General features: G+C 35.6%; 1 protein-coding gene across 2 annotated transcripts in view; it reads right to left on the bottom strand.

Annotated features, from left to right (window-relative positions):
• Positions 1-27,215, bottom strand: part of RNGTT (RNA guanylyltransferase and 5'-phosphatase) — a 195,955-nt gene that overhangs the window by 138,227 nt on the left and 30,513 nt on the right. For both annotated transcript variants that reach the window (XM_032989939.2, XM_032989936.2), the window contains exons 9-10: positions 8,153-8,288; positions 1,659-1,730 (exon numbers count right to left, since the gene is read on the bottom strand). In XM_032989939.2, the coding sequence (XP_032845830.2) occupies positions 1,659-1,730; positions 8,153-8,288 (208 nt within the window). The remainder of the gene's footprint in view (positions 1-1,658; positions 1,731-8,152; positions 8,289-27,215) is intronic.

Genomic DNA, 27,215 nt, shown 5'->3' with positions numbered 1-27,215 from the left:
AACTTATCCTTTCTTGCCAACTACAAGTTTTTAATATGTTTACCCCTCTTGGTGATAAAACTCTGTTGATCATTTCCTGCCGAGCCAAACATCCTTGGGTGCCCATTTCTGTACTTACGCTTCTAAAATTAACCTAAAAACCACTGTGCTTTTTTATCTTTGTAGTAGGACCATTGTTAATGACTTCTTGCAGCTGAAGCCCTGCTTATACTCATACTGATAACATTATCTTAATTTGTCCTTGACATAGTATTAGGTAGTAACTAACTCCTCTCATTCCCAGTGTATTTAAAAAACAAACAAAAAACCCCAACAAGCTTTAAAGCATTTACAGCCCTGCTCAAAAGCAGACTTTTCCCAAATTTTAACAATCCTCTGGAAACCCTCTGATCATTTTTCCTGTTTGCCGAGTGGGATTCTTCATGTTAAGTCTGGACACTTCACTACAAATGAGGGTTTCCCCCTCCTCCACCCCAAAAATGTTTCACCAAAATAATTAAGAATTTCAAAAAGTGTTACTTCATCAGGACAGTATACAGCATATGCCTGTCCCAAACTGAGGGAAGATGAAGACTGTACACTCCTTAGCTCACATTTATTTTTCAAAGAGAGAGTATCAGCAGTGAATGTCAGCTCAGACACAAAGTGAGAGCAGATGCAAGGAAAGACATGAAGTTGGATAAACATGGAATCACAGGTGGAGGAACAGGTAAAAAAAGGTAAAGGAAAAATTAAAAACCAGGAGTGGTTATAGAACATGGTATTTTTCAGAAGTCTACAAGGAATTTTTGCTTACTGAAAAGTCCTAATCATGTAAGGGATCCAGGAAACTAACACCTACTTTTCAGAGAAAGTTAAGTATCATCAAGATGCAGAATTAAAATGAGTTAACAAAAAGCTTCTACTCCTAATCCAACATGTACTCCCCACAAACTATTACTTTTAAAAGCAGCTGTCCTAAGTCATTGTATGACTACACTTCTAAGAATACCAGTTATTTTTGGTGACAAGTACTATGCCTATATTTGCAATTCCCACTTACACTGAGTGGCCTATTCGAGCTGAGTATTACCTTACTTAAGTCTGGAAGAGTCAACAGGAGCTTATGAAGTCTGAAATGTACTATGGTTTACTAATACTGTTTGTCCTGTTAGGAGCACTGAAACACTAATTTTGTTTTTCCAGAAGCACTGACAGATACTAGAGTGTTTTTCCATAAGCTATTTCTTCACAGGTCTAGTGACTAAATTAACATGTTGTGGTTTAACTACAGTAGGTAGCTAAGCCTCACACAGTCAGTCACTCACCACAGAGTCGGATAGGGGAAAGACTCAAACGGGTAAAAGTGAAAAAATTAATGCAATCAAACATGCTCTAGAAATAGGAAATTTTTCAACAGTGTTTAGCAGACTGTTTCAAACTGACATCTTTTCTTGAGCAGGTAGAAATAAATCAACATCTATTATAACACTGCTTTCAATCTTAATTCTGATGCCTTGCTTGTTATCAGGTTACAAAACACCCAAATGCTTTTGGTGTTTAAATTTACTCTGAAGGTCTTACTTATACAAATAAGATTAAAATAGAAATGAGAATCAATAATTAATGATAAAAGCAATAAAATTAATGATAAAAGCAATAAAACTGAAAGTACTTACATTAAACTTAATAATGTCATATATCAAGTACCGAGGGACAACCTGTCCATTAACTTTGTCGATGATCATTTCCTTCAAAGAAAACAGATGACATTTACATTTATTTCATGAATGTAGAAGAATGTCAACACATTTATACTTAGTCCATGTGCCTGTATGTGTGATGCAATCAAACAGTGGCCCCATCTTTATTATAAAAAAGATGTTACAACAGGTCAAGATCATAAAAGTGTTATTACAGTCTTAAATGTCTCTCATGCAGCATTCTGCAAGAAGCCAGGAAACTGTACTAAGGCTCCACATTCTTATCTGCAACATTTATACATTAGTTTCCCCACAGCTTTCAAAATCACTACCTTTCTTGAGTGAACGATGAGTTTTTAGAAACCTCAGTAAGAACTGCAAGTCTAAGTCAACCAAGCACTTTTGGAAATCTCACCTACAACAAGAGTTACAACAGCAAGGAAGTAAAGAACAAGCATTAACATCCATTTTCTATGCTCAGGTTGGACCTTTTCATGTTAACAGAGTCCTAGGCAGCAGTGACAACTGCAATTTGCTTGAATGTTGCATTGTGACTGAACAGTAGGGTTCCTTCAATTGGAAATATCACAGATACTCTTTCTATCACATGGAATTAGTTAACATTAAATATATAGTGGCAAACCACCTTGAATGCTACATCAGCTTGAAGAAAGACTATTAACGATCAACATCCAAACACAAGTGTTTCCTGAACTTAATGGTACATACAAAAATGTACACATCTTACATGCTGGTGCTTACATCTGTAACTCAGGCTTCCTATGATATGAATTAGACATATTTTATTAGTTTGATAAACTAATAAAGAATATATAGTTTCATATAAATTAGTCATGTTTGATAACTGTTAACAGTCAACCAATTGGTAGATCTTTTTCAGAGACAACTTTGAAACATTCACGTCTCTAAACACAACTGATCTTCTCTCTGCCCCCTTCCTCCCATCCAATTCTTGGTTAATAAGTTAGCTGTATCAGCTAAGGACTTTTTGCTGCCAATATCGAGTTAAAATTCCAAATTCACATACTCAAGAATAAAACAATTGGAAAAGGTGAAAATATTTCACTGTAACATGATGAAAACAAAATTGTGAGATCAAGAGAACTTTACATCAACTCAAATTAATTTTGTTTAGTTTGTTTCTTGATAGGTCAATAGAATTTTTATGTTTTACAAACTTTTAGCTTCTCATAGAATCCATAACTTCTACAAAGTAAACCCAAACAAGAGTCTCAATTTAAGATTGATTTTCAGTCTGAACACACACCAAGATTCTTGAATTGTACCTAGCATTTAATCTCATTTGGCTTTGAAAAATAAGCAAGCAGTTGTAAAAACACAGATTTGTTTTAAGCAAACACAAAGCTTGAGGCATTTAAAACTGTACTACAGGACATGAACTGGTTCTCAAAAATACTGAGAACTGTAAATTGCCTACTTAATATTTTGGAATCTCATCTTCTGTGAACACAATACTGAGATGGAGATTGAGCTTTCACAGACAAATGCAGCATTCACAGATGTTGTGAATGACAACCTGAAGTGACCTTACACATCTTTCCACATCATTAAGGAATTAAAAAAAAAAAGAAAATTCAATGAGTGAAAAATACTCCTTTGTAACATTACAGTATCTTATTCTTAACCCTAAAAATCATTTAGACACAGGTACCACCAAATAACATTTGCAAAAAGTCTACATAGAAGTGATAATAAAATGCCACTCTGTTACTTTCCAATATTCAGCTAAGCTACAGGTGAGCTGTCAAAGGAACAGCAGATTTTACAATGCCTTCTTTGACAATAAATTTTATAACTAACTGCAAGGACAGAGTAGGTACACCCTAAGAGAGAAAGAAGGCATGTGTTCAAACTCGGAAGAGTATATAAAGACTTAATTCAGAAAAAAAAAAAAAAAAAAAAAAAGGGAAAAAACCCCCACCCAGAATTCCTGATAGTAATCACGTGAAATTAATAACAAAGTAAAACTGAAACAAAAGAATGCTACAATATTTCTTTAAAGTTTTCATTTTAATGACTGGTATTACAAGATTTTATGCCTAATTTTCAAAATCTGAAACTCTGGATATTCAGTTTAAGAAGCATTACAAAATACAGCCAAGAAGACCAAGAATGATTTTTAAACCTTCTCTGGAATATTCAATTTTAACACAGAATGAATTTTATAAAGAAACTTTTTCCTTACTTCAGACATGTATAAACCTTTTCTACCCTATTATTGGTCAAACTAGCCTTCTTCCTCACTTCTTTTCTTCCCTCCCTGCCTCTTGTTCTCTTTTCACACTGAGACCGAAATCCCAGCTACCAGAGCAAATAAACAATAGCACAATATGCCTTAAAAGCAGAGATGACAAATTTCTGCACTGCTCATTTCCATCATAACAACATTCACCGCTCCACTAGTTACGCCAATACAACTGTCATAAGGGAAAAGCTGTAAAGTGATCATAAGAACAATTCAGATTAGAAATACACTAACACATCATTTTTTAACAGTCCGATTTCAGAATCTTCCATGAAATTATGAGAATTTTATAATACTTAAGGGAACAGAGCCCAAAAGCAAGTTCAGAGACTGCTGGGAAAAATATAGCATTTGAGAACTGATCACATTCAAACTCACTCTTTCTGCTCTGAGTAATAACCTGATACTCTAAGGCTATATTTAGGCCAATTTTTAGGTTAGTAAAAACTTAAACCCCAAACCACTCACATAACATGATAAATAGAACACAGAAGTACCCATAAGATGCACCTGCATCCATGCATTTCCTTTTATACACCCCATGTAAATTTACAGCCGCTATTGTGTGTTTTAAAATTACTACTGCTACTAAGTATGATCTTTACCACTTGTCCATTAGCTGCTAGTTTAGATATTATCTTAACCTGAGGGCTGGCAGAACAAGATCCAATGGCCAGTTTCGTTGATGTAATCTGGCAAAACTGTGCTGATGTTCACCTCCTTTTCTTAATCTTCTGGTGCTGCAGTGCAGCCTTACAGCATATTAGAAACAGCAAACGTGCTAAGAGCTTTTAGCTGGGCAAGTACCAAAAGAACAACGCTGGACTGACAGGTCATGAAAAATTTTTTTTTCCCCTTGAATCACATGTCTAGCAAGAAACTTGCACTTAAAATTATCTAAAATTTAATCACAAGGCAAAGGATCTCATTCTACCAGCCACCTGCAGAATATATCTTTTCTTGACACAGAGTATGGAATCAGATCCAGTGACACACCTGTTTATCACTGTACCGTTTCTTCCAGTGCCTTGCCTTTCCTTTGTCTGTTTACCCTTTATAGAATTCTAGTCACTGCTGTATTTCAGGAATTAAAAGAGTTGTTTGTTTCTCTTAAAAAAAATAAATCTATTTTGCACAAAGTACCAGCCTTTGCAAACTCAAAAAGTTTTAAGTTATGCCATTTCTGAGAGAGTTTACAAATAAATGAGATCTGTACTGATACAAAAACATAAATCAATCAATCTCAATCTCGCTCTCCACTTTTGGAGTCCTTGGCCCTCCTCAGTCTTCAAGTGTGAATAATATTTTATATATAAATAAAATATATGCAAAATAGTATTAAAATTATAAAGAGTATTTCAAGCCTTAGAATGCCTCTGCATTTTCTACTCAACTGTTCCAAAGCTAAGCAGAATGCCAAGGAAGTTCCTAAAAATCACTAATTAGTTTTCTTGCATGACAGCCAAAACACTTGAACAAAAAAATCTATGTGTTCTCTCAGTATGGACACAAAACAATTGGCTCCTAAAGGAATGCTTCATATTATACTAGTCACCCGTAGGTAATACTCAAATCATCTTTAATGAGCTTTGCAGAAAACTTTCTTCCATGCCAGGAGAACAATCACAACTGAAGAGCTGGAGAAGAGCATGGAGTATTGCAGGAGATCTCTCATCACCCAAAATGTAACTCATCATAGGAAGAACTGTCTGCAAGTAATTGCAGCCTGAAGTGAACTATAAACGCATTTGAAATTCTCAAAGACAACCGCCTGAAAGGCTTACACCAGAAGCCTTCAAGCAAGTTAACAGAGCACTGAATTCATGGAAATTGCCCTTATGAAAGTTTTATAAACACTGTCATTCTAAATAAAGTTAGGGGAAATTATCTAATCTTTTGTATTCTTAACACCAGTAGTTGTTTTGCTGCATGGCACTGATAACTCTGTTTTGTCTTTCCTTCTTTCTCATACTTTTTAGGATCACTGTAAAACAATGCCAGCTGGGCCACCTGATTCTGTATTTTCATTCTCAAAAAGAGAGGAAGCTACTTCAAGGGCAGTAAGTATGAAAGACTTCAACCTGTAAAGAATTGACTTCAACAGTACTTCAGCATTAATTAGCAAAATATGTTAACACAAAAAAGCCAAATTTCTCAAAGAAGAAATAAAAAAAAAAATCTGCACATATTCAGAATACAGAAACAGTCATGGAAATTATCATGTGGCACCAACATTAAAGAAATACTCAATTACAAAGTTAAGATGTTGTGATGCGTCAAATAACAGGCAAATTTTATTCTCAAACCCACTGAAAGGAATTTCAATTGAAAAATATTCCATCAACAGCTTTTTAACTGACCATACTTAAATAAATTTAAAAATCTGTACTATGAAAAGTATTTATCCATTTAAAGGTTTTAGATTTATCTCAAGGTATATCATTCAATCAAAAACTTGTTCATTTAATATCATTTTGCTTTACACTTCATGAAAAAACTCTGGGGAAAAAAATCATAGTAAGACTAATTTTATGCCAATGAAGTGAAATACTGAAATGCCCTATAATAGTCAAACTTTTACAGAACAACAAATTAAGTGAAGTTCTAGTTCATGTACTGGGCAACTGAGAGAACTTAATTTATTCTTAACTTAAATTATAAATCTGGGAAAACACAACACACCGGATCAGAACTCCTCTCCCACACCCCACAGTCCCATTTATGCACATATCTCAATATAGGTGCACCCCTGTCTTCCGCCATGTACATATTAGCCACCCTTACCAAATCATCTGTTTTGAAAGGTAAAAAAAAAAAAAAAAAAAAGCAGTTTCCCTGAAGAACACCTGGGCCTGCACCATATAGACATTGTCAAGCCATTACTTTCTCAAGAGCCTTAGAAAGAACAGGGGGGGAAATAGTACCGCGCTTTTTATCTCAACAGTATGGAACTTAATGTATGCCATTAAGAATATTATTATGTATGTCATTAGGAAGCTGCCTGGCTGAAGAGGCTCCTACCAAACATGACAGCTTGTGCAACCACTTCTGAGCTGACAGCATGGCATTTGTTGCATTATGCTCTCAATTTTTCAGTGAGGGAAAGGTGATAAAAAAAATATGCCATTATCTGCTTCTGTGTCCCTAAGACTGTACATTGTTCCTTGCAATACTTTTCCTCACCGATTCAATTTATACATGCTACTCATGTAAATGTGTGCTCAGCAAGACAGATCATTCACAGAAGTGACATTTCAAGAAGGATACTGACAACAAAGGCCTGAGAAAGGAAAGGAAGCTAGCGACGACAATATGGTCTCCTGTATCAGAAAGGTGCATTAGGCTTCAGAAGACCAATATGGAAGATGATCTCAGATATTCAGTACGTCACCAAACAAGAGTTACAGCAATGTAGAGAGCCCCCAGTGCTACTGAAACAGGACAGGAAACTGCATTCATCTACACTGACTGAAGAGCTAATGAAGTTCTTCTGCTCATGCAAAACAGGAAGGTCAAGAAAGGAATAATCTCTTCTTGTGGCTACTGTTCTGAAAAGTTTACCAAGAATATTCCAGGCCAGCCTTCAAACAACAAATACAGATGGTTTACATTTTGTTTTACAACTAGCTTTAAAAGTTCATTAGCAAGTTTACATAATTTAAATTAGCATCACAACTTAGTAATGTTTTAGTCTTAAATACAACTAAGCTGTTTCTAAATCAGTAATTCAGAACAGCGGAAAGTAAAGGTGACAGAAGCAAAATCATCAATTCACAAATCTATTGACAGATGATGAAAATTTCATCAAATTTCAGAAATATTGACATTAACTGGATCAAATTGACCATGTTTACTTTATAAAAATATGAAGCTATAACAAGAGATCACGTTCTGCAATGATTTCTTTAGATACTCTTCAAGCCTTTTCTCATATTCAGAGAGCATCATCTCAATACCTTGATTTATTTCAAAAGCAAACAGCTCCCCCCAGAGCAGTCATCACTGCTATTCTGTAGATAGGAAATGATTTAGGAAGCACGATTCCCACATTCAGCCAGTGACTGAAGTTATTACTCCTGAAATCCCATGATTCACTGATGCAGGCCTAAAAACTTAGCCCTGTTTCTGAATGAAAGCAAACGGCACTGAAATTGTTACAATAATTATACAGTATGCTCCTTACCCCATCCAGAAGAGTGTTTGTTAGATGTGTGCGGAGATCTTTACGGAATGGAAATTCCAGATTAGATACATGAAAAATTGAATTGTCTCTATCAATCATATAAACTTCATTCTTCCCATCAATCAGCATCATGTACCTGCAAAGGTAATGTTAAGATATAATACTTAAAGGTATATCCTCTAAATCTCTACTATTTTGATTTATATTAAGTGCTAAAAAAAAAAAAGGCAATCATAACAGATATTATAAAAAAGCATTTAGAAGGAATTTTTTACAGTTAAAAGTTTAAACCTATAGCTTCAGGAAAGAAGATAATTTAGTTCAATGCAATTATCACAAAGAAAATATTTCAAAAAGTTCAAAATATATATATATTTATATAAAAAAGAATGTTGCTGTGTCCAGATAAAATGACGTCTGAAAATCTATTCAAAATAACTGAGCTTTTACTGCAGTAAGAAATACATGAGGCTAATGCAGTTAGATTCAGCTAAAAGATGGTTTAACTCCAGTTTTTCCTTTATTAAGTGGACCAGAACTTTACCTTATATAAATCTGCAGAGTTTCATTCAAAAGAAACCTATTTCCTATCACTGGTTATCTAACACTGCAGTACTGCAAAGTCCCAGCTAACTACTGAGACACTTTTCATTAAAACACTGACAAATTTAGCCAAGGTACATTCCTCTTGCATTACACACAAAGAAAACCCCAAAGCTTACTACACTATCACCAGCAACTTGTGAGCTTCATTCAGTTGCAGGCATTCAAATTTTCTACAAAATTTCTTTACATTATGGCAGTACTTGGGAGCCTAAATCGTTAAATTAGACCTCTGTGCTAATCCCACAGAACACTGCTCTATACAGGTAACATTCTACATACAAGAAAAAAAAGTGAACAAGGAGAAAGAAAAAAATAGTGAAAAGGACAAAAACCACAAGAGACGCTAAACAGCAGGATAGCTGTAACACACCTGGTTACCTTTGTAAAGTTTTCTTTGTTCTTTGCAGCATAACAAGGCAGCTGCACAGACAAAGGTCTTCTCAAACCTGTGCAGCAGCCTAGGAGAGTACACCTTCTGACTGGAGAAAATAGACTGAAAAAATTTCAGCAGAAACTAGTGTCAAAGCCCAGATGCAACAACTCAACAGCTTGCCAATGAATGAGAGCTAATAAAGGTGCTGAGCATATGCCATGAGCAGCTGAAAGTGAAGACTAGCACCTTGAATCTGATATGGTAAAGAAAGATAGAAACTGTTGTGGGGATCAGAAGGTTGGCAAAGCAAAAAAAAAAACCAGACCAGAAAAGTGCCTTTTTGGAACAAACAAGATGTGATTCCACTTCGTAAGATCAGTGAAACAAACAATGTAATTATCAATATGTGATCAAATGATCAGACAGGAAACACCATGGCTTAACAGCAGTGAAAGAAATGAGTGTACAAGAGACAAAGCTGACACAAAGACTCAAAAGTAAGTCCAAACTTGGTGTCTCGGTCAAACTTGAGTTATGTCAGTTTTACTAAATACCACCTGAGCTGCTGTAATTGAACTTACACCTGATCATGTCGTAACTGTATTGGTGGTCTACACCAAAACTGAGAGCGTGACCCTAAACTGAGCTTTCTTTCACTGATCCTTTCATTTCACTTTGCACCCAGATGTGCAAAAAGAGCAAGTGTTATTACAGAAGTTCTACTGAGAAAAGTCAAAATGACAGAAACACAAAAAGAGAAAATAGGAGTACTACTAATTGTCAAGATAGTTCAGTGGTTCCAAAAGATCACAACATTTAATGTCCTTGAATAACCTCTGATATAAATATGGCAGAGACGCAAATCCTCCCAAAGCAACTAACCTATCTGGATTGCAGTACAGTTTCTTTGACAGCCCAGAACAAGAAGACACTTGATTAAAAGATTATAGGAGTTTCGCCATCCACACCAGAATATTTTGAAAGAAAGCACGCATATTTTGAAGACTCAATCACCAAAGAACTTTTTACACTTGTAAAAGTCTTTGGATATATGGGGGGGGGGAGGAACAGTACTTTTCATAATTCATCCATTTCTCCTCTATAAGTCCTGCTTATGAAGAAATAACAAGCTATCAGTAGTATTTTCTAAAATTCTCCATTGCTCTTACAAGTAATGCCCACAGGATCTCTGCTGTCAAAGCAAAGAAGCAAGCATCCCCCAGAAACCCTGCAGGCAAATGGTCTACACAGGCAGCTGTTCTGTTGTCAGATCTCGCCTCTAGAAATCAGTAGATCTGACTACAAGAACACAGTACCACCCGTGCATCTTAAATAAATGCTTTCTTTCATTCAGCATTATGACTACAACCATAATTCACTATAGATCAGCTCAACCGGTGTTTCTCCACACACAAGAAGAGTACTTCAAGAAGTTACGTATCCATTGCAAAAAAAAAAAAAAAAAAAAAAGGTGAGAGGGAAGGCAGAAGATTAGATTAAATCAGTGCAACGTTAGGAGAGCTGAAAGCTGCACATGAGATGCTTTATGAAAAAAATAATTCAGTATACATTCAACTAGATAACTTGGAGCCAGTACTTCAGAAGCAATAATAATCTACAGGCAACATTAATTATCATGAGACCCATAACAAAAAAAAAAAAAAAAAAAAAAAAAACCAAAACAACAAAACAAAACAATGCAAACAGGTTTTTTTGCTTTGTTTTCAGCTACAGGTTCAGACAACACACAGAAGACTTCATCAAAATCTATTACTCAAACATCAAAACTGAGCCTAACACACCACAGTTTACTCTAAGTCTTTCACTCAGAACAAAATCTATGGAAATTTATTTAAGAGTTGGTAGCCGGATAGCCCACCAACCACTAGTGGTAAGATACCTTCTCTTTCAAACCACAGCACTAACATCACATCTTTTCTCCCATGATTTCTGTTGTTCTCTCTTTAAAATTTGTTACTGTTACCTGTTTATACCATAAATTCTAAATGACAGGTACAACGGTAAGTTTTATGACTGCATGAAAAAGACTTCCAATCAAAGATCACCAGGAATCACAGTAACATCTTTCTTCAGAGAGCTACTGAGAAACAGTATGTGGTTACTTTGAAGACAAAAAAAAAAAAAAAAAATTTGGTCTCAGGACAATAAATTACCTTCACATAGACCCATTTGTTATGGGTCTCATGATAATATATTTGCCTAACTTAGAAGCTGAACAAGTTCTCTGCATGAGAAAGATATCAGACTGACCCAGATGTGTCTGTTTTGAAAGGGTCAATTCAATAAACTATTGAAAAAACCTCTGAATGTGGTCCAGACAACAGAATTTGTCAAAATTCTAATTATTACCAACATAAACACAGAATAAATCTGGTCAAGGATGGTCTGACAATCAGAAGTGTTCTATGAGCAGCTGATAAAATGTGCAAGAAGCAAAAGAGATATGCAACCATGCCCAGGTTTTGGTGAAACTGAATTTATTAATTAATGAGGGGTTTTGGCTGGATGGTTGGATTTTTTTATTTGTTTGTTTCCTTGCTTAACTCACAAAGCAGAAGTTCACATGCTTAACATCAGGCTTCAAGTTTTCTCCAGATGATTTCTCCAAGAAAGCTTGAAGAGTTTTGTAGACTGCTGATCAGTACACTTCTGAATATTATTTGGATGTGCCCTGACCAGTTATATTTTAAGAAGTTAATTAAGGTCTTAGCGTAAGCACTTACACCAGAAGAGAGAGGGTGCCTCTCGGCAACACCATAAGGATGATTTCTCAAATGCATTCAACAGGACGTAAAACAGCACACAGGAGCTTAACTGTCATGCATTGTATTGCATACTGTGAACATAACTTGCTATTACAGCTGTACATTTATTACTAATTATCTCTATTGTGTGAGCACCCAAAAGCTCTAATTAGTAACCAAGCCCCATTGTATTAGATTCTGTGCCAGTACACAAGATGACATGGTCCTGTATCAGATGGCTCAATCTGAATTTAAAACAAGTGAATAAAAGAGCAAGAGTGGTGCAGCAATAAGCAGTAACAGAACTGCTCATTCACCTTTGCTAACTCTACATGAAAGCTGAGAATTGTGTCTGAACAAACGTCATCTCTCCAAACTGCCAATCCAACCACTACATGACAGCCAGTTTCCATTGCAACGAAAGTTCTAACAAGCGAGTTAAAGGAAAAAGGGTCATGGTGTCCATACAGATTAGTCTCACAAGCAGATAAAATACCTAGTCATAGAAATGTTAAAATCTAAAGTTTCATTAGAAGCTACTTTTCATTCACTTCTGGTCCCGAGGCAACGTCCGTTATTAATTCTAACTGGACATCAGTATTAACACAGTAATTCAGGAAATAGGGTGAAAATTTCATTAGCAAAGAGTTACAGCTCTTGGCATTAGACAAGAAGATCTCCAAATCACCTACTAGAGTATTAATAACTTTAATCTTTAAACTTTAAAGAATGTCAACCACCAAATATCATCTTGAAATTTTTTCTCTTCAGAAATGAATTATTTTTAGCATACCCAAATAAAGGCAACTGTTTCAAAATCTCATTTGCCTCCACATATATCCTGTTCATGCAGTCCATATTTGTTGGGCCCAAAATAGAGGCTAGAAGAATGATTTTATTAAACCTCCATTTTCAGTTTAGACTGTTTGGTAGTGGTGGGGATTTGTTGATTTCTTTTGGGTGGTTGGTTTTTAACACAATTTTAAAGCTGACTGGAGCTACACTGAAAATGCCAAGTTAAGAACAGAGGTGGATGTTTAGTGTTTTTCATCAATACATTTGAAAGTACATTTTAGTTAAATATTATTTAAGGCAAAATAAGGTAAATTACTTGGTCTCCTTCAACCTACAGTCATTCAGTCAGAAACAAGAACAGAACTGTGTCTCCCAAGCTCCAAATCCAACACTGCACTCACCAGAGCATACAACCTCTATCCTCTTTCCCAGCTTATTAGGATTCACAAAACCAGCTTTGAAAATAATCCCCAACGCAGCGCCTCAAATTCAGCATAGTGCTTGCCAAATTACATTTCTGGTGAAATTGATCTCGTGGAAGTTCACAGAAGTTTTGCCACTGACTTCAATTTTATGATGTGCCTTACCTATGTTTAACTTATTTCCCTCAGCCAAAATCCCAGTAGCTATCCCAGCAATAAGGTTACGTATGTCAATTTTGTATTTTGTAGGAGTTTTAAAACCTTAAGTATAATTTAAAAATCTAGCACAGCTTCCATAAACTTTGAGACCTCATCTTCCAAGTTCGAGCTCAACACAAATTTAACTTTCTGAAAAAAATCTACAAGTAGCAAATAGATTAGAAATATTTTTCAAAGGAAGCTTAAAAATTCAGCTCCTGTAGGAGCTTTATTTGCCGCACAGTATTTCTTCAGACAGTCTGTATCAGTAAAGATTATTTAACACAGTATCATCATCATCACTTTTTTTTTTCCCTTTTTAAATATGCTTGTGTCTGTATTATCACATTAAAGAACGCAAAATGTAAGAAATTCCATCATCAACTCTAAGTGCAAAATCCATGGCAGCTCTCCACTCCCAGGAGAGTTCATTACACAGACTAGAATTCAGTCTTGTGAAAGCTCTGCCCTCCCACACAAATAAGCATTACCCAACTCAGAATAGCAATTAGCATCACTAATATGTTCGCTGACGCAGAGGCAACAACGAAATCTTGTTGCGGATATCATTTTCAATTTCTTAATTTCCTTTTATGGTTGGCAACATTTCAAAATCATGAGCAGGTTGCCACTCCGTGGATCCATCACCTAGGACGAGGCCAAGCCACTTGAACGCTTCACTTTGGACCCTGCTATTCCCTCCTGGCAAGGCAGCACCGACCGCTGGCCAGACGCATCAAATGCTGTAGAAAAGGCCAGGAGAATGAGTATTAATGACTGCCCTCTATCCACTGACAGTAGGAGATCATCTATCTGTGTCACTAAGCCGCTGCAGTTCCATGTCCTGGCCTGAATCCAGACTGTGCTGGATCTAGAGTAACAGTTTAAATTAGACAAGTTTGAAGTTGCCCTGTGGCAGATGGAGCAATTCACCCAAAAGTCCCAGTAAGTGGGGGAGGCTCAGCTTGCTTTCTTCTCATATATTAATTGCTGCTGGCAATGATTGCTGCTTCAAATGGTTGCCTGCTTGTCTCCTGAAGGATGACAAAGCCTGGATACAGGGACACTAGCACAGGAAGTTATGTGAAGACTCATTATTACCAGTGTGTAAACAAAAGGAAAACAATGCCTTTTTAATCAGCACAGTGACAGCTCTGTCACAAATACCACTTTCAAACTTGTACATGAGTTTTCATTTACACAAGTACATAGTGTATCAGGCAGAAAGAAACACTGCTACACATAAGCAGCTGTAGAATTATGTATTTGACTCCACAATTCAAATTCTAAATAAAATTTTTAAAAACGACACACACAGTCCCTTGGAAGTTAGTCCACTCTGAATACACTAACACTTTATATTTCTCTTGCATACTTCTAGGTTAAATTCTGCCATCAGTCTCCCCAGTACTTTAAAAAAAAAAAAAAAAAACAACCTTAGATTCTGACTGACAGTCATTTCCAATTAACAGCCTCCAGCTCCAATATTTCTTATTCATGACCTTGCATTTTCTACAACTAAATATCCTTCCAGTTTTATTATTCTGCTCCTCAGTGAATTCAGTGGCTTGTCTCCCTCATTTGTTTGTCAGAACATACTTGGTTTCTGTTTCAAAATTCTTAATGATAATATAAAATTAATATTCAATATCTTCACTTGTGGCTTTATATATATTTTCTTCCAAAGTGATCCACTGCCATTTTCCTTCATTCCATTCTTTACCTATCTTATAATTCTAGCAATCTTCATCAGCCTCAGTCCCTATAATAAACCAAAATTTTGCCAACGTCCAGAAGCATGAGACCTACCACTATTCCTGTGTGAAAAAAAAAAAGTATTTTCCCTTTACATAGCATACAAACTCCTACCAAAATGGCTGAACTTAGAGCAAATGCCATTCCTCATCTATACTGAAGACTGTTCCTCAGTCCTTCTGGTTCCATTAGCTATTTCCCTTAATTTATCCAAACTTGTCATTTTAGAAAGAGAACCTGCATTATTGATCTACTTTTAACTCTCATTACAATCATAAAATCATAATGTTCTAAGTTTAAAGCAAAGCCTTTTCAATGACACAAACTTATGTTCTACAATCAAGATTAATTTTTCCCCTCAATACTAAAATATTGTGCTACTAGGCTGCTGTTCAGTAAGTAAATGTAGCCCATGTATCCCTTATTAAGTTCAGAAGCACCTGGATTTATCACTGATCAAAATCCTCCACCAATTCTCCACCCTTGAAAGAGGGTAGAATTCAGCTTCTGATTAAGTTCCATAATTGTAAGGTATCTATTTTAGGGTGAAATGAACAGTTCCCTAGGCTTCAGTAACTGTGTTGGTTAAATTCTTATAACATCAAGGGAGCTCTAGACACTCAACCTGCATTAAAGTGTGCTCACAGTGACAGCTCTGATCAGGTTGAGTATCTGCAGCAGATTCAGCAGTATCCCAGAAGTTTACCTTCATAATCCTAGAGTGATTTTTTAAAACCCTGAACTCCATAATACTTTTTATCCTTCAGCTATTATGAAAATATGATCCCTCAAACTTTATTTTGCATCTTTCCTAAATGATTGATGCTTTCCAATACTCATGTTACAGTCAAGAAAGTTATCCTAGCATATCTGCTACACCAATGTCTAATTTAATGAGAAATTAAAGGTTCCCAATATCCAGCTTCATGTTCTGAATCACTTGTTCAAGCTACTGCTGCCCTGACCTGAAGCTAGAACAGAAAAAAAAAATAGTTTTTTTGTCTTATTGATCAACTCATATCACAATGAAAGGGCTATGTTTAATTTTGATATTCACAGAATGACAGAATCATTTAGGTTGGAAGAGACCTTTAAGATCATTGATTCCAGCTGTTAACCTAGCACTGTCAAGTCCACCACTAAATCACGTCCCTAATTGCCACATCTACATATCTAGTCTCCAGGTATTCATCAACTGATCCTGCTTATTTGAGACCACCGAACTTCATTTCCACAAAATTCATTAAGGTGGTATTCGCCACATATACAGACTGTGCAAGTTACCACTGTAGGTTAACAGGTATCTCATAGCTTATACAGGTCTTCCTAATCTTTACTACTCATCAGTCTCCTCCACTGTTATCTCACTCGACATCTAATTCTTTTTCTTGTTCTTGCCTGCCACGACTCTCCTTTAAACTTTGAATGCAAGTTTCCCTTTTCATTTGCTCCCCTTGACAACCCAAGGTCCTGAGAAAATTTTTATTAGGACTATTATGACCCTGAAAAATAATCCAAGTGAATCAGTGTATCTGCAGGTGACAACATTTACTACAGAAATCTTCAGAATGCCCCAAACTACAGTAACAAACAATGCAAGTTTCGATATCCAAAAAGGTACCAAGACACAAGCAGGAAGAGAGACTATACTTCCCCACCTAACAAGGTTCTAAATTAACTCTGTCAGCTGAGAAAGCTAATATAGCAGCTACTTTTTAGAGGTCAGTGAGAGCACAGAAATGCATCTGCAGTCAAAAAAAAAAACCAGCAAACAAATCATTAGGTCACACATAACTAATAAGATGGTGTATAATAAAGAAATAATGTTGCATCGTTATAGAACTTACTGGTAGCCCCTAACCTGGAATACTGTGCACCAGCATTAATAGGGAAGTCAGTTTCTGAATAAAGGAGATAACAGTAATACTGTGGAGCATGGAAAAATGCCTAAGTGTGGCAACTGGTATCATGTCTCCTAACAAAGTATCATAGTTTAGACTGAGTTCAAACCATAGTTTTTCCTGTTTAATAAATCAAGGATAAAGATGCCTTTAATTAATTTAACAGATGGCAAATTCAAAACCAATGTAAAACTACATTTTCTATCTAAATATGATCAGACTGTGAAACTCCACAACAGAGCTGGTAAAACCAAGAATTTAGCAAGGTTAAAAAAAGACTATCCAGTTACAGTGTTTTTCTTGACTGCCATCCAGGGTTTTAATTAAGTCAGAGTGCTGTGAGGGTTCTGTTTCTTTATTTCTAAAAGGATATTAAAACTTATGGGTTAAATTTGAAGTTGTCTTGTTATTATTATTTGACCTACAACAAAGGACAAATTAATCTACAACTACTACATACTGAAGAGTTCTTATAGTGCATTATGACAATTCTGGTGTAAAACAAAGGAAGAATTATTAACTAGCTAGAAAAGATATGACCCAGTAACAGAATCTGTATACTAACAGATTGATTTTAAATACTAGATTTTCTTTGTTTCACCCAAATTTTAATGACGCTAAGTGGTCAAATACATATTAAAGTACACTTCCACATTAGAGGGAAGAAGAATATAGGAAAACAACTGTACTGTATAACAGTCTGGTTACTATTTTTTAAAAGCTATAAGATTAATGGAACAAATTATATCTGAAGCTTAATTTAACTACTGAATTCTCTTATAATTTATTACTGTTATTATTGTTATTATCTATTGCAGATACTGAGCTCTTCAAGCTTGCTTGAACTTGTTTGACTCCATCCCTCATCCACAAATTTTAGTCTGAAAATATTTTGGAGATTTAGAGGGGAACTCATGCCTGAAGCAACGGGCTCAAAAAAAAAAAAAAAAAAAGGCAAAGCAGCAGTTACACAATGGTATAAGAAAGAAAAACAAAGTAATTTAGTGTGAGATGACAAGTAGTTACATTCCTTCTTTCCCCAAGCAAGAGAACCCTAACAACATCGCTCAACGGAGGCCCATAACACAGCAGTCAAGAAAAGAGCATCACAGCTTTGAAAAAGGAGGTTCCCTTAACTTTGGACTGATTTATGCCAGAACGTCTGCTAGGTCAATTCTGTCTTCATCACAGGCACAAGCCACAGAAGAGCACAACTGCTATTTGTGCTCACAGATTAGATCAGCTCCAAGGCATGGGCTGCCCTAGGTATTTGTGTAGTTAAACTTTACAAACTGAATGTCGTTCTTCCCTGAATACGCTTAGGTCATTACACTTCATGGATGTGTCTGTAATCCCCCCAAGAGAACCAGAAGCACAGGACATGCGGTTCCACTATTAAAAGTGGTCTGGGAGAAGGGAAAATAAATAAATAAAGCAGTAATCACTGATACTTGCCACTTGAACATCAGGTACACATGCTGGCACACCATTTATCTTGATCTAATCAGAACATTTTAGGACTATATTTGAATATTCTCAGATTAGTATTCATAGGACAAACTACATAATAAGCATTTTAATGCATTAACTATTTATAAATAAACAAAAGAGCTTGCTTAGATGACAATCTGTCCAAATATTCAAATAATTATATATGAATAATCAGTTAAGTGGTACTTTTCAGAGAGCTCAGAATTGTGACAATAAAACTTTGTGAGCTGTCAGAAGGCTTCAGAACTGTGAAGCATCAAGCCTACTAGTTCACAAAATATACCTTCTGTATGGTATCCTATCAGCAGTGCTCCTTAACCAGTTAAGAAAAGGAACACAAAAACAACAGTTGCTTTCCACCACTTTTCAGTCTTGACACTGTTGAAGGCACATATAAATGAGAAACCACAGCCTTCAGTAACAATGCCTTCTTTGGCCATTCGAGTCGAATTTGGATCCAGACTGGGGATGACACATTCTGTCACACCTCTTTATTCATTCATTCTTCCACACTGAGTCAATTTAAAAAAAAAAAGACTTTGGGAGATGGGAGAAGCAGCAAAGTGATATGAACGTGCCTTAGCAATAAAAAAATAAATACATAAATACACTATCATCACCACCCACCACCCCACAAAAACACCCCAAACCATCCACTTCAAATACAGCATTAAAATAAAAAACAATTTCAACCCAGCCCAACAGATCTGGTCTATAATATACATCACTAATTTAAATAATACTGCTTTCTGGGCATTTCTTGGGAGTAACAGTATTTATACCCCATAGTTCCAGATATTAATCTAACACGTTATGACACTCTGCGCTGCCTGGTTTGACCTACAGGCTCTCAATCAAGAGAGGCCTCCCAGGGTTCATAAATGATATAGTTAAAACAGAACCAATGAGTTTTCTGGTGATGCCCGTGAGCCTGGCTACCAAAATCTGACAACTCCTTTTCTGCTGTCAAAGTCAGCCTGCTAGCCAAAGCCTAGGCATACTCTCATTCCTCATACAATAGGTGAAAAAGGCAAAAAGGATGACACGTCCTTTGACAACATGTCAACAGGTGGAGATGATGAGGTCACCTTATGCTAGAGCTTCTTCACCCTGAGCTAGAATGTCTTTACTTTGACATAAACATGCTGAAAGTGCCCTTAATCTTACCTCAACTTACCAAAGTTTTATTTTTGCACTCTCATATAAAAACTCAAGTAAGGATAAACTATTCATAGGTTCTAATGCTGTGGGAAACAGGTTGATATCAGTCTTGTATTCCTAAATTTATTGCCTAACAGAACCAGAAGGGATAATTACTAAGATGTAGAGTGAACAAAGACTTACATCTGGGCTACTGAAGCCCCAACGTTCTAGGCTCAAACACATCATTCCTGCCTCCCCATCCCATCTTCCCTTCCCCTCCTACCTAAACACAGAAAACGATGAATTAAGCATCTGCTTTTTCAGAAGGAGGAATGCTGTTTAGAGGGCTTAACAGCTATGAGTCGCTCTTTTCAGCAAACATTAGAAAGGCAGTTTATACACTATAATCCAGAATCATGTATGTGATCTTTATATACTTTTGCTGAAACTTAACATTATGTTATCATTACAAACTTAAGAGCTAAACTGCAGATTCCTAACAACTGAGTAGTACTGTAGTCTATAAAAAATATTTATAGCTTTTAATCTTGACTGGAGGGAGGGGAAAAAAAAAAAGCTTTATTACAACTGTTTCAATAACTTTCACAACTTCGATCCCAGCCAAAATGTATTCTATCTACAAATAAATGTATTATTCAAAATAAAGTCAGTGAAATAAGTTCCACACAGAATAGTGGAATAACAACAGTCACTTTATCCTTTTAAGCTTTTTTTTTTTCAAGCCTTCTCTTTAAATACCATCCCATTTTGACCGTTTCATGGGAATAAGAGAGAAACCCTTAAAACTACTACTTTGAGATATTCAATAAAAAATAGTAACAGATGTCTGAAAAGCAGCTGTCCTATACACATGAACTATGTATAATTAGTACCCAACCTTTGAGGCTTTGCCCATTGCTGGTAGTTACATAAGCACACCATTTGAATAAAGCTCATTTAACTTGGAATCAAACCACTTGAGTTAAGCCCAGTTGTTGGTCACAAAACCTGTCACTCCTATTTAAAAAAAAAAAAAAATTTGGTCCTGAAAAGTCTATTTGGTACATGTCCAACTCCCTGAATATTTCTGTCCTTCAAAATTTCAGACCACAGAAATGTGTCCTAAACACAGAGGAAGGAATACACACCATTACCAACCAGTCGTGCAAAACTGATTTAAATCTATTTCTTAATAGATTCTTAAGTGGGGAGAAGAGAAAGGTAAAGAAAAGGAAAGTGTGGTTTAAAAGCACCCACGTGATTTTCGTGTGGGTTCTTCAGCCCATCCTATTATTAGGAGGCAAATGTTCCTTCCTGACCCCAAGACCATAATCATGTATAACCCTAAACATGACTAAATGACAAGACACTCAAAACACAATATATAATAATTCACTTATTCACTAGCCTTCTAGGGTCAGACAGGAAGGTGCCCAGAATGTGGTTATTCATACCTTGAAAAAGGTCTTTACTCACAGATGCTTTCCAGTGATTAACAGCCCTAAACTTTCCCATTAGCACCATTTCCAAAGCCATCCATCAAATCTCACTATCCTACATTTTTGTCCCCCTCTAAATTAGGAAAGAATACACTATCAGTTGTGTAAACCTCCACTTCAGGCATTTCCCACTACTGGGAATAGAATTCCACATCCATGAGAATCTGGACATGTCATTTGTAACAATCTGAAAATTAATCTGTGGCTTCTTTCTCATTCCCAGCAGAGTCTCCTTCAAGTTCAACTCCACATTACTGTCTTTGCTCCCAGGAGACAATCTTTCCATTCTCTAGATCTTCTTTCATGATAAGCCAGTCTCTTGTTCTTAATAATGAGTTCTCAAGTGCATAGATGTGTTTTTTTAATTGGATTAGTACTATTGACCAATCCTCTCTGTCCTCCTTTGTTCTCATTATTATCCCAACTTTCTCTCTAACCTCCTGTCTCTCAGGGATAATAGTGTTTTCGTGAACCTATTCAACTATCTCTTCTTTAATCCTTTGCAGACAGGCTACCATTTTTCTTCCTTGCCACCTAATTTTGAGCGAGTTTCTTTTACCTTGTAATTTCTAAAACAAAAAAAAACTGTTTCTCAGGTTTTTTTCCATTTTTTTTTTTTTTTTAGAACTGTTCTTTAGAATCATCACCTTTTCACAAGTTACTCCTATCACAAATGACTTTTGGATAATTTTTTCATATTAGGAATCTGCAATTCCTCAGTTATGCATGTACAGTTCATCTCATCATGTAAAGGATCAAAGAATAGGGAAGGAAAAAAAAGTATTTAGCCATGCAAATTCAGGGAGAAACTTTTACCTCATCTTCATTACATTTTAGCAACATACATGAAAAGTTGCCTTAAAACATGCCCAGTAGACATCCTTCAAGTAACGGTCACAAATACGTTTCTGAAGAAGCTGCAACTGTCAATAATTCTAAATTTCTTAACAAAACTAGAAATGTACAGAAAGCTAAACTAAAGAAACATAGGAAGCTATCACAAGTTTGATAATACACTAATTTACACGCTTTGGCTAAATCAAAATTATTTGGTTAATAAACACAGTCCAAAAATTTGGCCACCAGCTTTACCATGTAGTCAAGCGTAGCTTTACTATTTTTAATTTGTATTATGACACCAAGAAAATCAGAATGATTTAGGCAATGAGCCTTTTTTCTAAAATGTAATTTGCTAATAATGAAAAAACTAACTTCAGAGATGTTCCTAACTGTTTTGTTACAAACACCTTTTAGACAATTAGCAGTAATTCTCAAAGAGCTGATTTACATTCTGCATCTACTGGCTCGCATTTAGGTATCTGCAAGCCATCAAATCTGCATGACTACTTTTCAAATAAAATAGCCTTTGGCAAGAACTACCTGTTCCACACTTTTTTAAAAAGCTGCCTTATCATAATTGAACAGCCACAGTAATATGATCATATTTATTATTTTTTACTAAAACTGCATATGTACAGATGTGAAAAATAAAAAGGTACTCATACAAATGTAGGAAAATAATTTACGCCCCTTAATAGCTTGCATTTACTTCAGATCACATTTTACCATTATAAAACCTAGTCCTGTTTGATTGTATTAATTTGAATTATTCCACAGACATTTTAAAGCTTTTTATTATTCTTAGTGGTAACAGTCTTTTTTTCAAAACTGGTGTGTCATTACTTTATCAACCCTACTCCTGTCTGAACATTCAGCTCCACTCATTAGAACAAACATCTGCTACAAACAGTATTAATGAGATACATATCAAGGGATAGAGCAAGCCGCTAACCACCTGGGTTAATCACTTTACAGTACAAAGTTGATAATACAGAATGCCTTGAACCTACTCTTACAATTATCTTACTCAGATAGCAACTACTATTTCGGAAACACAGCACCACAAAATTGGATACATTTGTAAAGCTGTACATACCTTGTAGCTACTGTTAACATACAACATATATTTCATCTCAACAAAGCCAAAGGGCATGACTTTAGAGGCGGGAAATTTGCCCTTTGGATTTCTGTGCCTTATGAATAGATTAGCATTAAAATTATTTTTAAGACACCAGAGGTTTGACGACTGTTCCAATAAATACACAGGGTAAAATTCACACCAAACCAGTCAGAATAGCTGCAGACTTAAGTGGGTTTTTTAAATAATAATGATTTAAAGCAATATGATTTTTTCCCCAAAACAGAGTGAGTTGCATATAATATTTACACACACAGAAACAGATGATACAAAGGAAATATCTTTCAAAGAGAGCCAATGTTAAGTGAGCTTCAAAGCTCTTTTAAAGTTCATTTGTCTAAACCTGAGACGCACGTACACATCTTTACACATAAAGATTTATAAACAGGAGGGGAGAAGTAGCTGTTCATAGTGCATTTCCCTTTGGAGTGAATATGCTCCAGAGGAGGTGTGCCTTGCTGATGCTCATGGAACAAGGGCTCTGGAAACCAGGCACAGAACAAGCAAGACCATGTAGGCACAAATGCTGTGAATCAGGACAGACTAAGCAAGGGTAAGTCAAAAGATTTTGAGCTCAGGGCTCCAAGAGAATGGAGGAGGATGAGTTTGACCTACACCAGACTCAGAACCCACACATTTACAAAAGTGTATGAGGCACTACTCCAGTAATTTTCCCCAAAGTATTTTATAGGATCACTGTCAAATAATTTAACTAATCAATTTCACATTATTTAGTCAACACAAGACTGTAAGTAATGCTCTTTCATTTCGGGACTTTCCTTTTTTTTTTTTAAAAAAAAAAAATTATGAGTAAAAAAAAATGTAATGATACAAAGAGAGCAAGAAAACATACACTGTTCTACCACTCAAAAACAAACAAACAAAACAAAACAACAACACAGCTCTTAAACCAGAAGGGTGAAAGTTTAGCTCCAGTTCGAATATAGGAATAGCAAATGCCTTTGGAGAAAAGTAAAAGTCCTCAATGAAACTACTGACACTACATGTCAGTTAAGACAATCTACAAATAAAGGCTTCAGCCATGAAACCCCTGGAGAAAACTACTGATTCAGGGATAAAATGCAGGTATTTGACAATGGTGAAATTTAAGTAATTTGGCCAAGTTGAGCAAATATTGCTATTAACTGAGATGAGAGTGTTTTAAGTGAGAAGGTGTAATACAAAAGTTATTAGTTAAGCATCTGCTTTTCGCTAAATCCAATCAGGCCGATGAAACAGCAGTACTTTTTGAAGCAAACAGAACAAAACAAAGAACCCCAAACATACACAAGCCAAATAACATTGTAATAGGCAAGCCCTAAACTGCTGCATCTAAAGACTTAACAAAATAGCTTCAGAGGTATTTGATGACAGGGTTTCACCTCCAGATGAAGTGAGCAGGGGATCCATAAATGGATCTCCACTAACTGATGTCTTAATGTTAAATTCAGGAAGGTCACGCCTGTCAACACAAGCATTCAGAATAATTAATGAAATCTGTTTAATTGCATATGGAGTCTGGATCATTGGAAAACAACAAAAGAATTATAATCATGTCCCATGTAAAAACTGCCATAGTCATTTTTCATTGTTGATTAGGGTAGCTATCATGCACAGTGTCTAAATGTCCAAACAATAGCTCAAGTTTTCATCTTTAATCTCTCTCTCACAACATTCCTTCAGCTGAATTTCATAACGTAGGATCTTTGTAGCACCATCTTCTTCTCTGAATATACCTATCAGTCTGTGTATCTCCATAATCAACTACAAGTCATTATGTTTTGAGAAAATTTAAAAACTATTTAGTTCCCTCAGTTTTATTCTTCATCCATTTGGTTTCGTCACCATTCTGGAACTCTAAAAACACAGGATAGAATGTCCAACATACCAAAAAGTCCTACAAGAAATTACATGTGCGCTTTTAATTTCTTTCACAAAAGGCAGCCTTCCAGGTGCAATACTATTTTCTATATAATTATTCTAGTATTCAGAATGTATGCATCCTGCACATTTGAGTAAGAAAATAAGAATATTCCATAAGACTCCAATTTTCCAAATGAATAACGCAGGATATCATGAAAAAAGACTCTTCACATTGAAAATACAAACAAAAAAAGAAATGTGGAAAAATAGCTTACAACCCTATGGAATAGCACCAATTGTAATTTTACAGCATCTCAGTATTTGTTCTAAGACATACCAATCTGTATCAGCTAATGACCCACAGTTTTGAACAGATTACTCTTCAGTGGCAATGCACACTAGAGACACTGCCGATGAAGCCATTTCTTCATTTAATATCAACTGACCTCCTGTAAAGAAATTATTTTAAAAACAGAATTTTTTTCTGCTATTACTATTTCTTGAAGCAATAGGCTTAAATGATACAAAAACATTTCCATAAACTTTCTTTAATATATACTAAAATTTATTTAGTATCAAAACTTTACTTGGTTGTCTCAGTACACTGAAGCAAGAATGCTTTCCATTGCACTGCTAAAAGAAAACTTCTTTTGCCATATCTGTACACAAAAGCAGTATTTTAAATTCACCAGTCTGAAAAGAAAAATTCTTACCTTCTGTTTTTGAAAGCATACATTTCATCCACACAACTGATGGCTTCTAACTTGTATACGTGTGAACACTGAACTCTTTTGCTAGTCTAAAGCACCATGCACAAGTAAGCATAACAGGCCTCCTCTTACCGCACGTACATTCACTGTAATTGCACTTTTTCTGATCAAATCAAAGTAGGTTTAAAATCTAATCATTTGCTCTAAGTGAATAAAAACTAAAGCCATTCCACTTAGCACAGATTAGTTGCTTAAATACTACTGTATATAAAGAACATCTTTTGGAAATAAAAATCAAACTATTGAAAGGAATGAGATGTGTCACACATTTTAAATTCTTCCTGTTACTGAGACACTGTTGACTATTATGTAAGAAATTACATTATTAATTACCTCAAGATACCACCCACAATAAAAAGGAAGACTGTGATCTGAATGTTATGGGTAGTATAGGTTAAAACTATCTCCACTAATATCTGGGATTCCTGATTTTAGTTTTGAAACCAGAAATACTCTAACCTTATATTTTTCTTCAGTATCAATCCCCATGGATGATGATTTCAAAACCTCATGAAAATGGTCGTAATTTCACAAATGTTCCAACCTATTAAAAATAATCAGTCCCGTAAAAATAAGTATGATTTTGGAGGTTTGGGATTTTACGCAAGAAAGATTTGTTTGTATGAAAAGCCACAATACCTCTTTGCAAGAGTACAAGGGAACAGGGCACCTAACATTTGGGGTTTTATTTCACACGTGAATAGCAAATACTTTTTATACCTCATCCAAGATGCTGGGTGTAGAAGCAAGAGACCCTGTGTGACATGACTTTCATACGAGACAAAGCAATGAAAGATACCCAATGATACCAGATGCACATGTTTCGGCAACTGAATTTCATGCAGTTGAAACTGACCTATAGCCAGTTACAATCGGAGAAAAAAGTATTTTGCCATTCTGTATTTGGTGATGTATGGCATTTCTCTTATTTTGAAAAGTTAACATGAGAATACTGGAGAAATTAAATACAAGGATGCATTTCAAACCAGAAATAACAACACTGAAGATGTGCAGCACATGAACCCAATCAGGCTGTAGTGTGTTATAAAAAAAGTCACCCCTACAATGAACAGAAGAGAAGTGGTATGGGAAGATGAAACCATTGACTCTTTGGCTAACCAGAACTACAGGTTTGCACAAAGGATCACAGTACATATAAAAACACCCCATGAAATTTCTAAAACTAGCCAGCTTCTGAAGGATCAAGAATAAGTTTTAATTTAGCATTTACAGACTAACTCTTTAGCTTAACAGGCTCTTACTGTTATTTAAGACTATTCAAGACCTTGGTGGCAAGTCTTGGCTGACAGACATGCAAGGGTTATGGATAAGAATCAAAGTACATACACTAAACAGTCCATCTGCAGAACAGCTGCTAAAAAGAAACTTGGCCACATACTTCAGCAAACGTGGGGTACCACAACAACAAAAAAATTAATCTCTGGAGTTAGTTTTGTTGTTAGAATGTGTTTTGTCCTTTGTACAAGTGAATTCACTTTCATGA

This window comes from Tyto alba, unplaced genomic scaffold (assembly GCF_018691265.1).
Source record: "Tyto alba isolate M040663 unplaced genomic scaffold, T.alba_DEE_v4.0 Super-Scaffold_40, whole genome shotgun sequence".
In the NCBI taxonomy this organism is placed as follows: domain Eukaryota; kingdom Metazoa; phylum Chordata; class Aves; order Strigiformes; family Tytonidae; genus Tyto; species Tyto alba.
This window is presented reverse-complemented; position numbering and strand designations above follow the sequence as displayed.